At 38.8% G+C, this 15,375-nt stretch overlaps 1 protein-coding gene across 1 annotated transcript in view; it reads right to left on the reverse strand.

The window, feature by feature from the left end:
- Nucleotides 1-15,375, reverse strand: part of LOC104386253 (E3 ubiquitin-protein ligase HERC2) — a 117,271-nt gene that overhangs the window by 84,248 nt on the left and 17,648 nt on the right. The window contains exon 3 of the mRNA XM_009994825.1: nt 11,785-11,922. Coding sequence (XP_009993127.1) covers nt 11,785-11,922 — 138 coding nt within the window. The remainder of the gene's footprint in view (nt 1-11,784; nt 11,923-15,375) is intronic.

Below are 15,375 nucleotides of genomic sequence, written 5' to 3' on the forward strand. Positions count from 1 at the left end.
TTCCCTAAGGCAATTTACATCTTTCCACCAGACTATGAGGAACATACTATTTTTTCAACAAGTAAGAATAGGTTTTAAAGTGTTTGTTAGAGTATAAACCCTAAAAAAAATAAATTAAAAAAATAGACAAAAGCAACAGCAGCCATTGTACACATTCATACCTTGACTCAAACCACAAGAAATAGGACAAAGCCAACAAGAAATAAGACCCAAAAAAGCCACACTGTCCTTAATATTCGTCATACAAATTCCCCAAAGAACTCTATGGCACAGTCAAATATGAACAAGTTGAACAAACACAGCTACTTCGGATAACAATGTAAAGTAACTCAGAAATCAAAAGATAACTATCAAGGCATGTTTGATCTGTTTGGTCTGGCTTTTATAATGTCTTTTAACATTATGGCCATATAAAAGTTTACAGTTTGATATAAAATAGAAACAAATCTTACTGTAGCTGTCAGTTAAGCTGTCATTCTACACCAAAGCGAAAACTTCTACAAAATATCAAGTACATGTTCTGAGACTTAAAGAATGATTAAACTTAATTCTGTAAGCAAAAATACAAAAAAATCTCTTGCAGCACACAGCTTCTGCACTTCAGAGTATCATAACAGAGTATGGTCAATACTGACATCCCAGTTTCATGATCCCTCTAAATAAAACATGAGAAGAGAAAGCTCAGGGTTCTTTTTTCCCCTTCCCTCCCTGATCACTAAAGCTCTATCTACCTCTAAATAGAACCAGGATACAACAATGAAGTAGAGAAATTACCATACTCTGCTTCACAAAGAGGCTTTTCTTAACATTGTTCTTTTTGGTAACTGATTTCATTCTGCAGATTCATGCCCCACATTATAACTTCACCTACTTACAGGAAAAGTAAAGAAACAACCAACAAAGAAGAAAAACAAGACACTATAATTAAAGCTTTTGTTTGGGGAACTCTACGTTTGGTGCTACAGAAAACAAGCACTAGGTGCCACACTCAGAGTCTATGAACTAATACAGAGATATGGCACTCATCATTCCTTCCTAGCTGGCAAGTTATCTACATGTGGACACTAAAATTATTTCTGAGAGCAGAAAAATTAGATTAGAAAGCACTCCATTTCAAAATAACATGCTTATTAAATGTATGTCATGGGGCCTACTGGAAAGAAACACTTAGGATGGGCAGAGACCACTTGCAATCCTCCAGAAATTAACATAACAAGGAAGTTTCCCTGGTAGTCTACAACTGCATACCTTTCCAACCACTTTCCATCAACCACAGTACTGCTGTTATGAGCATCCCAGCCATTCTGATACAACAGGTGACACAAACTACTGTATCAACTCTGAATGTGTAGAAAACAGAATCCAATGGAAATAATACATTGTATGCACGTGGAGGAGTACCAGTTTTAAAGCCAGCCATTGTATACACACAAAATTGTGTCTCTGCACCCATGGACTTAACTCCTAATGGTTCAGCAATACCTACTGAGTATAACCTGTAAGATACTCAAATTCCTGCTCAATGATCCATCAGGACAACTGGCTCGCTTGACAAATTACCGTTACTGTAATGCTATAAATACCTCAAAGGTTCAATTCTGTTTTAATATAAAAGTTATCTGTAGTCCATGGACTACACAATGCTTCATAAAACAAACCCTTGCAATAGTGCTTCCTAAAGGAAGAGAGTTTAAAAGCAAGTTATTTTGCTTTCCTGACAATGAAGTCAACATCAACAAATAAAGTCAAATTAAGACAATACAAAAGCTAAACAAGGCATCAACTAAAATTCTCCACTTTTTTATGAAGAAAAAAATGCTGGAAATAATTCCATTTTCAAGTTATTAGCTCCAAAAATCACAAAGCGTTTACATTCAGAAACTAGTACTGTAAAGAACTCTTCATTTACAATATGCTACTTTCAAATATTTAGACACTGTATGCAAAAATGTTTCTTCTAATGGAAAATATGACTTAGCCTCACTAATACACAAATAACCTAAATGAAGTAAGTTTACTGGATTTAGTTGTAACAAAATTATTTTCCTTCCCCCTTCTCACCTTTCCTTCACAATCTCAAATGGCTAGTTTTAGGAAGGCTTTCTTCCAAAATTAAATAATGCCACTCTTTAATATTTCATATAAACTTCTTTAGCATTTCATGAATGCAAAAATGAAGTTTATATGCAAAACGCAGTAAAGCCTGGAGCAGGTTATAGTAGCCCTGTAACTAAGACATCTCAAAATTGAACCAAGGACTATCTTGTTTTATTAAAAGTAGTACTATTTTTAAGTGAGATATATCTGTACATTTCCTCACTTTTAATCTTCTCTTATTCCATAAGCATATTTCTCTTTTAAATAATCCAGTTCACCTTTAGAAAGATTTAAATAAATCTGGGAATCAACCCAGTTAAATTTATTTCAATTCATCCTCAATTCTGAACAACATTTATTACCGATGAACTAAACAGACTAATGAGAGAATAGTTTATTAATAGCAAGGATTCAAATTTCATCTGCGAAGGTTACAGGGAACTCTTTAAACAAAACTGTTCATATGCCACTATGCCAGCCCTTGATGCTAACAATCCCTGGCAATGCTTTGCTTTGTTGGTTATTTCATGAAGGGTGGAGATAAATTATTTACCTCATCCGTACCTACAATGTAGGAGTTGAAGTCATACCATACAAGTTTAAATTCTCAAATTACCATTAGCCAAATACTTGTTAACTGACAACTACAGTCAGATACGTTTCTGGCTGCAGCAGAGATCATCAAGGGTTTTCCCATCTTCTGTTGAAATTCATCACATCTCTCCCTCCCCTCAGCAACTAACATAACTACTTGTCTTCACTTCTTAATTCCTCCTGCCAGAAGTTCTCTGCGTTAGAAGGAAAAATACCGCTAGCGTTTAACCCAGGTCATCTGATAGAATAGGGTTAAGAAGTGACGTGTTATTTCGGTATGCTTGCAAAACTGAGGGGGGAAGGGGGAGCAAAATAAACAGCTGAAGGCAGGAGCTTCTTAAACCATCTCAGCCACAGCAGAACACAACCCTGATAGGACTCTAGCACAAGTAGCCTGTCTGAAGGTATACTAGCTCCTGTTTTAGCAGCTCAATTAAAAAACAACAACAAAAAAAACCCCAAACCCACATATACTAAACGGTTTCTAAACAACTACATGATTAACTATTGTAGGGACCACCACAGACTTCTAACTGGAAAATTAAGCACCCTAAAAACCTCAATATCAAACTCAAAAGTTTAAAGGACTCTAGTTGAATCACAAGCTACAGTATGGAAAGATTTCAGACTGAAAAACCGCCAACACGTTTCAAACAGAATTTGGCAAGAATCTACTGTTATAATGAGCACACACTCTTGACAGCAGTAGAACTAATGTGCTCTAATTTCCTAGATATTTTTATAGATTGCCTTCTCTTTCACAGAATCACCAAATCACAGAAATGCTGGAGTTGGAAGGCACCTCTAGAGATCATCTAGTCCAACTGAAGTAGGATAACCTAGAGCACTTTACACAGGACTGTATGCAGGTGGGATTTGAATGTCTCCAGAGATGGAGACTCCACAACCCCCCTGGGCAGCCTGTTCCAGTGCTCCATCACCCTCACCATAAAGAAGTTTTTCCTCATATTTAAACGGAACTTCCTATGTTCCAATTTGTACCCATTGCCTCTCATTCTGACACTGGGAACTACCAAGAAGAGCCTGTCTCCATCTTCCTTGCACTTACCCTTCAGATACTTAGATACATTGATAAGGTCTCCCCTCAGCCTTGTCTTCTCCAGGCTATAGAGTTCCAGCTCTTTCAGCCTCTCCACTTCTACTAGATAATATTTTCACTGGACAAAGAGCAGACAAAGGATGCATTTGGCTTGGCTTAACAGGCATCTAATGGCCCTGCAAGCCATCACAACATAAGGAGTGGATTCAGAATTTACAGGGAAAGACAAAAAATGGAATCACATACACACCATTTCCTTCAGAAACAAAGCTAAATATGCTCCCAAAAATATTTTCTTTTAACAACAAATGTCACTCCTAAAAGGCATTTTATCCTTTTGCTTCCTTCTGTCTGCTCCCCTATTCAAAAGATGACCATCAACAGACCTCACCTTATTTGTATTCAACAGGAAAAATAACAAATAGTTGCATGCACATTCAGAATATATCTCATTATGTGGCTGGACGCTTAATTTTCAGTCTTATATCATGAGCCAAACTTGTTTAAATTAATGCTCCAATACTCATGACACCAAACAAAATAGTAAAAACTGAGCCTTGTGTGTGTGTAAAAATATACACAGACATGCACATATCCCTTAAGAGCATAAACAGCAACCAAACACATACTTGGAGTTGGACAATGGTTTTCAAATTGGTGGGGGGCAGTGGGGAAGGGAAAGAAGGAGGAGGAGTGAGGAGCAGGAAAAAAACAGAAGGCAAGTTAAAATCTATTCTGAGTGGTAAGAAAGTAAAAGAAAAAGAAGAGATTAAAGACTCCTGAGAAACGTAAACCAGAGGAGGTAGAATTTCATCCTTTGACTGAACTGTTACTTTATCAGCATTACTAAGAAAAAATTCTACTAAAGCAGAAAATGTCACTGTAAAGGAGATTAAAAACACTTTTTTCAATGTCAAGCCAGCTTTTAATTACTTTTGTACAAGTACAAATTTAGATTTGATCAAACAGTAACAAATAGCCCTACTAGGATGAAAGCTGTGTGTCTCCTCACTCACAAAAAGAACACAGAAAGATTCAACTGCTGCTTGTAGTGACATGTGCCTCAACAACACTTTGCCAAATTCACATGGGTAATTTTAACCTGCCCTCTAAAAACATGGCCTAGAAAACATTTCTTAGTGCGATCTGCAATACAAGCAGTATCAGAAAAACACAAAGCAGCACTGTCAACAAGCTTTCACTCACACATGAGGAAACCCCAAAAGTGCTATGTCATGACACTGATTTTCCAGCATAATAGTTTAATTCACTGCTCATATAAATCAGATCTGAATACATAAGAAAACCATATTCATACTCCAACTGTACATTGCTTATTCATTTAAGGATGTTTGCATTAAGATTATTTCCTCATTTACTGTTTTGTTGTACAGGGCAAACAGAACAGTAGCATTCCTACTGAAACTTCCCAGTAGAAAAAGTAACGCTTTCTAGTTAGACAGCAATTAAAGTGAATTTAAACTAACTTTGTACGTATGCAATGTTTAGTATTTTAAACACACAAAATGAGATCAGATTACAGTGAATTTGAATCATAATATCTTTAACAGTTTTCAAAGCTAAGTTTTTACACACATAGTTGTATACACCAGTTGAGCTATTTCTATTTTTTTCAAGTAATAAAAATTACCTGACCTCAAGTGGTATTAAATAAATCCTGAGTATACCCACAGTCAAAGTGAGCTGGCTCAGGAATGTTAAGCTTTATGAAAGATTTAGCAAGTGTTTTTTTCCCTGGAAGGAAACAAACAAAACACAAAAAGACCCCAGACATCAAACATAAAACACATCAACAAAAAAAGTAACAGGATCCATCTTAAGGGAAAACCACTTTTGGATGCAAGTTGAAAATACTCAAATCTCTCAGATTTTATGTCTACAAAGACACAATGTAATGAAGACATTTACAAACAAGTGATATATATCACCCAGTAGTGATATATATGAAATGTTAAAGGTCAGAACCCTTAACAATGATAGAGATGCATATCAAAATGTGTCAAGGAATACAACTAAAAATCCGATATATGCTAAGGAGTGACAACAACAGTCCCACAGAAACTTGTGTAAACTCCTCTGCTGTTCCATACATGCATAAATTGTGTGAAAATGGAGACAAACATCTAGGTCATTAAGTCTGTTGGCGCTACATTACGAAAGATGAGAGCCAACTGCAAAAACATGCTGGCATTTAAGTGAACAACAAAAGACTGTATGTATGCTGATGAGCAAGGGAAACCAAAACCCCTGTTTTCCCTGTTAAAGCAGCTCATAGCCTTCCACTCAGGAGTGATATCTTGGCACTAGAACAGGGTAGATATAAACTGGTCCACTGTACAACAGAAATTGGAAAAACAGGGTATCAAGACAGGCAGAATGAAAACCAGAGATTATACCGCTTTATGAAGCCCATGAGACACCCACAGATGACATATATATATACACAGTTCCTAGCCCACTTTCCCTGACATAGAAGTGTAGACATAAAAAAGAGGGAAAAAAACCAGCCCCACAACCTAAAAACTGAGGGAAGAACTAAGTGTTTGGAACAGCTGCTCTATGCAAAGAAGATGACAAAGTTGTATGAAATATGATATTCAGTGAGGGAAAGATACATTTGGACAGTGATTATGACAGAATTCTTAAAACACAGACCAGTGTTGGGTAAGACAAGTAAGGAATAACCACTCACTGCCCCTTCCAGAATCAGAAGAGGGCATTAGGTGCAACGAACAGATGACAAAATCAAGTCAAAGACTAGGAGGAGATAATATACATGCAGCAAGTAGTAGAATTACAAAGCTCCTTGGAACATATAAATGTAGATGCTAAAAGTTCAGAATGGTCAAAATCAACTACACAAACTATTTGTAAAAAAAATAAAAAAAATTAAAAAAAAATATTAAAGCCTATTCAGTTATATCATGCACAGGTATCTTTCATCAATATAAAAGTGGGGGGGATCCACATACACACTCTCATTCCCCCATACTACCATCTCTGCCTCAAAGTCTATAAGCTACAGATAATGTATCATAAACATGGGACCTAACTATTCACTTGGCTACTGCTATTTATGCTGTTGCAGTCAGGACACTGTCCTTTGGTTTGACTCAACATATCCAACCTTAAGTATGTCATGACTATGAAAAAGAAGCCCATGAAAAAGAAATACTATTTTCTATCTATTTTCTATCTATCCTATTTTCTGTAGGTTTTGAACAAGTGTTTCAAAGGATTTCCTCTTTTTCTCCCCATATCCAGGGGAGAACACCTGTACTTCTCTCCAGATCACACAAGACACTAAAATCCAAACAATTTCAGAAAAAAAAAAAAAAATTGAAGAAAGTAGTAAAACAAGACTTTCAGGAAGAAATCAGAAGAAATGGTTAATGAACAAACAACCTAGTAGGAACAGAATAGGGGGAAGATGTTTTCAAGAAGCACTCACATAAAAAATGAGACCTAAATAGTTCAACACTGACATCAGTTAAGAGCAGAATATGAAATGGATAAACACTAACATGCAAGAGAGAAGGAAAACCACTCTGAAGTCAAATAATGACTTCCTGATGTATTTGTTACTATCTTACACATTTTTACAGTATTTGGCATAAGAAGATAATAATAAAAAAAACCCAAACCCCCAGAAAAACAACTTTGACCTTTTTGTCCTGTTCTGGCAGCGTAGTGACCTCCGCATAAATTGTAACTTGCGGACAGCATTTTCCTTCTTTGAGCTTCTGCCAGAATAACAAAACAAGGTGGGGGGCTGGGAGGGAGAAAAGTACTGCTTCTCAACAGGGTTTTTTTGTGTGCTCTCAAAATCTGCCAGCCCTCATGGGAGGGAGAATGTCACAAGGTCCACTGACATGGATTAGCCTGTTGAAGCTCAAAAGAATGATCCTCCACACTTCTCAGCAAAATAAGGCTGTATTATAGCACTTCTAAAACATAGATATACACTGTGTAACATCTAGATACTATTTTCATAATGTAGTCATAAGACTACATCTTTCAACCCAATAGACATTGCTCAGGCCATTTTGGTGAGCCACTGAGGGAAGGAACACTAGAGCAAGGGATCGTGCTGGTGGACCCCTTCTGCAGCAGCTAAACCCCAAAGAAACCCTCAGCAAAACCGAGTGAGAGCTTCTGGTGCCATCAGATGAACTTTGGGTTTTTTGATCATGGAGATGTTTACAGGGCACCAGGTTTGCTATCAAACAATGGCACAAAGCTATCAACAAGGGGGGAAAAGGATTCTTGGCCAGGAGTTAGCAGGGCTCATTGAGAGAGCTTTAAACTAGACTTGATGGAGGTAGGGGACAAAACTCCAGGATGGCTTGATTTCCAGGACACCAGGCCTGCTGGCATTGGATGGGAAGACCCTGTCCCACAGGGGACAAAGGGTCCTAGGGCAGGAGTTAGCAGGGCTCATTCACAAAGCTTTAAACAAGATTTGAAGTGGGAGGGGGTTGTAGCTGGGTTTGAACAAGTGGAGCATTGTTCTAGTATTAATGAAGACCAGAAGGCCTCCCGCCTCCCAAGGCTGCCACCAGTGTGCTCTGCTTGCTCCCTGAAATGCCTGCGCACCAATGCAGGCAGCATAGGGAATAAACAGGAGGAGTTAGAAGTCTGTGCAGTCTAAAGGTTATGATCTGGTGGCAATTACAGAGACATGGTGGGACAGCTCTCATGACTGGAATGTGGTCAGGGATGGCTGTGTCCTTTTTAGGAAAGACAGGTCAGCAAAGCGAGGTGGTGGAGTTGCTCTTTATGTGAGAGAGCAACTAGAATGTATTGAGTTCTGTCCAGGGGCTGATGAAGAGCAAGTGGAAAGTCTTTGGGTACAAATTAAGGGGCAGATATTTGCTGGAAGGCCTACACAGCCAGCCATTCACAGTCCAGGAGGTTCCTCCAATGCATCAATTATAACTTCTTGATACAAATGGTGGACAAACCAACCAGGACAGGAGCACTGCTGGACCTTGTGCTCACCAACAAGAAGAGTCTGGTTGAAGCAGTGACGGTCAATGGCAGCCTTGGCTGCAGTGATCATGAGATGGTGGAGTTCAGGATCTTGTGCAGGAGGAAGAAAATACCTACCAGGATCACAACCATGGGCTTCCGCAGGGCCAACTTCAAGCCATTAAGTCCCATGGGACAGGGTACTAGATGGCAAAAGGGGTCAACATTCAAGGACCACTTCTTGCAAGATCAGGATCAGAGCATCCCAATGAGTAGGAAATCAAGTAAGGGAGCCAGGAGACCCACATGATTAACAAGGAACTGCTGGGCAAACTCAAGTGGAAAAAAAGAGAATCTATGGATCATGGAAGGAGAGGCTGGCCACTTGGGAGGAATATAGGACTGTTGTCAGTTGGAGCCAATCAGGAAAGCTAAAGCCTCTTTGGAACTAAACCTTGCTAGTGAGGTCAAACACAATAGAAAGTGCTTCTTCAAACATACTGCAGATAGAACTAACACTAGAGGCAATACAGGCCCACTGTTGAATGAGGTGGGTGCCCTGGTGACAGAGGATATAAAGAAGGCAGAGATACTGAATGCCTTTTTTGCCTCTGTCTTTACTGCTGCAGACTCTCCCCAGGAACCCCAGATCCCTGAAGCCCCAGAAGTCATCAGCATAAAGAAGGAGTTTGCTTTGGTAGATGAGGATTGGGTTAGCGGTCAGTTAAGCAACCTGGACATCCATAAATCGATGGGTCCAGATGGAATGCATCCAAGGGTGCTGAGGGTGGAGGTCATTGCTAGGCCACTCTCCATCATCTTTGGTAAGTCGTGGGCAACAGAAGAGGTGCCTGAGGACTGGAGAATAGCAAATGTCACTCCAGTCTACAGGAAGGGCAAGGAGGAGGACTCAGGTAACTATAGACTAGTCAAGCCTCATCTCCATCCCTGGAAAGGTGATGGAACAACTTGTTCTTGTCTCCTTCTCTGGAGGCATTCAAAACCCGCCTGGACACGTTCCTGTGTGATGTGCTCTGGGTGACCCTGCTCTGGCAGGGGGGTTGGACTAGATGGTCTTTTGAGGTCCCTTCCGACCCCTAAGATTCTATGATTCTGTGACACTGAACTGAAACACAGACTTTAAATGCCTCTTCAGTTCTTTTTGTAAAGTAACTCCAAGATCACATCTCCAAATTATACCTTACTTGAAAAGGAATATAAAACATGAATGAAAACATACTAAATCTTCAATTCTTGATTAGCAACAATATATTTAAGAAACAATTCTCCTTTTCAAAAGTTCCTTCAAGCTTTTGACAGGCAAATGTTAAAAGGTTCATTTCATTTTTTCAGAATGTTCAGGGAAGAAAAGCTTTAAACAATCTTCCTCATTTTATGAAACACAGGAAGTATCAAAATTGACATGATTCTCTGTATTTTTTCCAAAATTAACTACCACGCCGCAAAAACTAGAATGGCTCAAAAGGCAGCTACTATTTCTTTTCTGACAAACACAGAATGTTACCTACAACCATGAACAACATCTACCTGTAACACTTCTATAAATAAACTGTAAATTTTGTTTAAGGATTTATATATCACAGCTAGGTGATGGAAACTTCAAGCACAAATGGTAACAAAGACCAAGGAATACAAAACTGTTAGCTAAATCCTTCATAAGTTATTTCTAGAACATTATCTAGCAATTATATGTGCACCAATAAACCACACTAAGCACTATAAGTAAATACAAGCGTGTGTTACTTCTTTCTGAAAACTCCAAACACACATACATCTCAATTTTTCTACACAACTATTTTTTTCAGTTTTGAAGAAATAATTGGAGGATTAGATTAAAATCCAAGTCTTGTCCCAAACACCTTGGTCAGTTGGGGGAAATTTGGTAAGATACTTGGCATTTAGATCACCATTTGTAAAACAGTTTCACATCACTCTTCAGCAACAAACACTAAATAAAAATATAAAACAAAAATAATGTGACCTTCAGCTTACATCTCCTGCAACACACGCAATTCTCACTCTGCCACTGTAGTGGCAATTCTTTTCATTCCTCCTACACTGCAAAATTCTGTCCCACTACTAGAGTGACAGCAAGTCCATCTGTCCTCCTGTCCTTAAGAAAAGGGAGCAAGCTGGCTGGCACAGAGCATAGGACAACAGACTGGCAGCTGACCTGTGGCTCAACAGAAACAAATCACTTTCCTACACAGATGAGGATTCTGCCACTGAAGAGACAAAATTTTTGCCAAGGATATCAAAACACTTCTGGGTGAGGGGAAAAGAGATGCAATAGATGCCTCCAAAGTTTGTAAATGCTAACATTTCAATTAGGCAGTGTCATGCACCTGAACTGTAAAACAAACCACTGAAGTGAAGTTTCTTCTGATCTATTTTTAAACATGGACAATTTTAGACAATTAAGTGCTGCTCTGCAGTAATAAACAGTGATGAACTTCAACCAGCTTCAATATCAAAATCAGTACTTTATAGAGCCATACGTGAAGGTGTGAACATACAAACCATTTTTCCACCGCCATCATAAGTAAGGTTGCTGTCAGGAAAGGCCAGGGCAGACAGTCAATGGAACTAACCATTTTCACCTTCCTCCTGTGATTCACTAAAACTTATCTACCAGACCAAGAAATTAAAAAAAAAAATAAATCACTTATTAAAACTCTATTGCCTGCAGAATATTCAGGCTTCAGAAACTGAGCAATTTCTTTTCAGTCTCTACAACTGAAAAGAAATATTCTTAAGACATCCTAACATTTCACTGTGTAACTACATCTCTTCCAGGTCAGTTTATCATTCCTTCAAGCAGCATGAAAGTGCAAATTGACTCTTCAACTCATGAGTCTAAATAAATCTGAAAGTACTTATAGTAAATGTTCAACTTGAATCAGTTAACTACTTATCCAGCTTACTCCACAAATGTAACAGATGCATCTGTCAGCAAGTATATTTGATCCAATTACTTCCTGATGTACATACAGTGAGAATAACCAAAACAGCTGTAATACCTGGTTGTTTGCCCCACACCCAACTCTCAACAATTGATTTGGCCCTGTAAGTGGGCAGCGGAGTCTCTTCTTCATCTTTCTTTTCTTTGTCATTTTGTTCTTCTTTCTTTGATGCAGTTTGGCATTCAGTACTATCATCTAAAGAAAAAAAGGAGAAAATAAAAAAAAAGACAAGTTAAGCTACTTCCCCTTTCAATTCAGTTTTAGATTGGAAATGTAACAGTGAAATGCCCAGTCCACAAGTTTACAGCAATAATATCTAGCATTAATAGTACAGGGTTGCTGGAAGTAGTATTGCACCATGTTAACTGTCACAGGTGCTAGATCTCATGTTACATTTCATAAGACTGTGACCTTAGATTCCAGAAATCACTGCTGTAACCTCCTAGGAAGGATGAACATTTAATATCACGTAAGACTTGCAAAGGATTTGAAACACACTATTGCAGAGGATGCACTTGAAGTCAGATTTTGCTCTCAGCTACCTGCATTTCTATAGTATTTACTTGTTTTCACATTCCATTTCGACATAGAAAAAAGTTAGCAATTGCCTTAATTTCAGTATGAGGGAGAGCTATATAATGGCATTTGCAGTAATTTTATGCAGCAGTATTTCAACACCTGTAACATATCTACCACCTTAGTTATTACCAGCAAGTAATGAATATAATACCACCACTTGCTGCTCAGGCAACGAAACAGCATCTTTTATAAAGACAAATCACAGACATTAGTCACTTATCTCTATAATCAAAGGCTGCATGACAGTCTCAATTTTCTAAACAGAGAAGAACTAGACAGCTGGAAGTCTCTTCTTATGGATATGGAAATCCATACTCCAAATACCAGTAGCTCCAGTCAGTTCAACGCACAAGATTACCTTGCAATTAAGGGCAATATTGGCAACTGTTTTCCTCACACTGAACTCTTTTTCTAAAACTATCCCCAAAATTTCTGGAGTCCAGCATTTCTTACTTACTTGTTATGAGTTTAGTTCTAGTCAATTTCACCAGCCACTTAAAAATGACTGTTCCTCCATCCCTACCTCCAAACTTAAGTCTACAGAGATTCCCCCAACAAATGTCTAGCTTGTTGTGGCTGAGACAAGTATTAGAAGTCTCTTTTTTTTCCTCTCTCATCCTCCATACCCAAAACATATGTGTTTGTACCACCATATTTCAGAAGACAACAATAAGCCAGAGGTTTAAAGCTCCAGCCAGACACAGCACATCTAACTGCAGGCTAGCCCAGACTCACCACGACTCCACTTGGAGATCAAAGGCTCTCATTACCTCAGAGCATGCTAAATATACCTATCATAAAGTACAAAAACATTTGACTATTCTTTCCATCTGCCCTGAAAAAAATGAATGTTTAATCTGGTTGTAACTCAGTGTGTGATTGCCTTGTTATTAATAATTTGTTTGACTATAAACAATAGCACCTCCCAAAAGAAACCTTTTCAAGGTGCATTAATTATACAAGTTTTAAATCAAAGCCAATGTTTCCTAACCTATAAGACACAATAATGCTCCAGAGGTGGCAGATGGACTGAAGGAAAAAGTGATGTAACTGCAACATGCATACTGTAGATGAGACTATAGGCTAAGGAAGGGGTAGCAAATATCACCTGGGAACAGGAAGAGCAGTCTGGATACCCCACTTGTGTGTGAAACGTTTGTGGTGCCAATTAACAGGCCCAAACAGATCCTTCAGGAAAGCACAATTTATTTACACTCTTGCAAGAATGGGTGACATAAACAAGTAAGCACACCTGATGGTGAGGTAACTGTTTATATTCCCTATTCCCAACACAAAGTTCCCTCCCCTGTTTCCCCACTGGCTGGGCACTCCAGAGTTCACAGCCCATCCGACGCTTCTGATTATCCTGTAAGTTTCCCGCCCCTGTTTATACATTCTAGTCTAGTTTACTTTTTACCTTTTAAGGTTTAATTCTGACCTTTCTTGCCCCCTTGGCTGTCTTCCCAATCACCAGAATGATTTATACCATCTGGTGCCATCCTGTCCTAGAGAGTAATGTAAGAGTGACTTTGTTCTGTCTTTATCATGGCCTTCGCCACGTTCAGATATCTCAGCTCCCCCATATGGAGCCCAATTAAGTCCCTCAGTTTCTTGGACCACAAATCACCTCAGTGTCCTTGGAATGCCCAGATATCTCCCTTCTCTCTTCAGTCACCACAAAGTTGCTTTTCACTCGGGCAGAAACAAATTATCATCTTCCTGACACTAAGATGTGAAAACAACACTACATTCCATTTCTAACAATTGTAAGTGGCTATCACAGAGAGTATAGCCCATTTCTCCCAAACACCAAAGAAGAGTCCATAGTCCAGCCATCATCAGCCCAGTAATACCCATTGAAAATGTGATTGAATCTAGCTGTTTCTATTCCAAGGCACAAGCTTATAACATTAAGGGCATAGATTCAACCATAGAGTTAAAGCAGTGACTAAGGACCATGTTTAGCCCCAGTAGTTTAGAATATTCCCACAATAACAGCATAATCTCACTGTTTCTCCACTCACCCACACATCTAGAGATACAAAATACAGGGGCTGGAATTTTAGTTAGTGGGTAGAAGGGTGTTGTGCCAAGACACTACTTTTTTGCAGGCAGCTGTAAGAGAACTTGTTACAATTTTTAACAGATCCTTGGCAAAAGATCACAAAAAAGGGTGACAAACTTCATCATTTTGCCCAGCTCCTCACTGCAAATAAAGAAGGTTCCAATCCAGGCTGAAACCTAGGCTTCCTGCTGTATAAAAACAACCTTGACATGTGAATCCACAAGGACGATTATTTTTTCCATTGTCTGTAGATACAGAAAAGGGAAGCACTGAGAGAAGACGCAGGAAGGAACTGAGCTAAAAATCACATTAAAAATCCATGTCAAATGGTTCCATAAAGACTTTCCACTATATTTGCAAAAAAACACTTGCACCATGAGGGACAAAGTTGGTATCGGTCCAGATTTAAAGAAGCAAGACAGACACCATAACTGTGGAAGCACAGTTATGCTTAAAGAGAGAGATTCTTAAAAAGAGAACAGGGAGCAGGCAGGAAGAGATCTTGCCTGAAGCCAGCACAAGCGAAAATAACAAGTAATAAGGAAGCTTTCAAAACAATGTATGGAAAAACATGCTGCAGTGTGACAACCTCATTTTTCTTAGACTGAAGCATGAATATTGTGATGAGGGAAAACGACTGTATAACATTTCCCTGAAAGAACTTCCTTTTAATACGTTTTGGTTTACAACCTTAAGCCTCCAAGCTGAGGCAGGTATGCCTAGTCAGTCAAAAGTGAGCAACTGAAGTTAGAAGTCTGCTCCCAAACCAAAGTGCAGTAGCTCACTATGTGTGCTCCATCTTGCACAGCAATAGCCTAATCCAGTATAAATGGGAGATAAAAAGAAAGCAGCTAAAGGTGGAACTTACATTTCGTATTCCAAGAAGAAAATAACTGCCACTTCATGGTTGCCTTGGCACCTGTTACAGTATGATCTTGTGCAGCTCTTAAATGCCAATGAACTGACACAGTCAGGAATGACTCAGCAAAAAGCAAAATCCTGCA

Source organism: Chaetura pelagica, unplaced genomic scaffold (genome assembly GCF_000747805.2).
Source record: "Chaetura pelagica isolate M959 unplaced genomic scaffold, ChaPel_1.0 scaffold263, whole genome shotgun sequence".
Lineage (NCBI taxonomy): Eukaryota > Metazoa > Chordata > Aves > Apodiformes > Apodidae > Chaetura > Chaetura pelagica.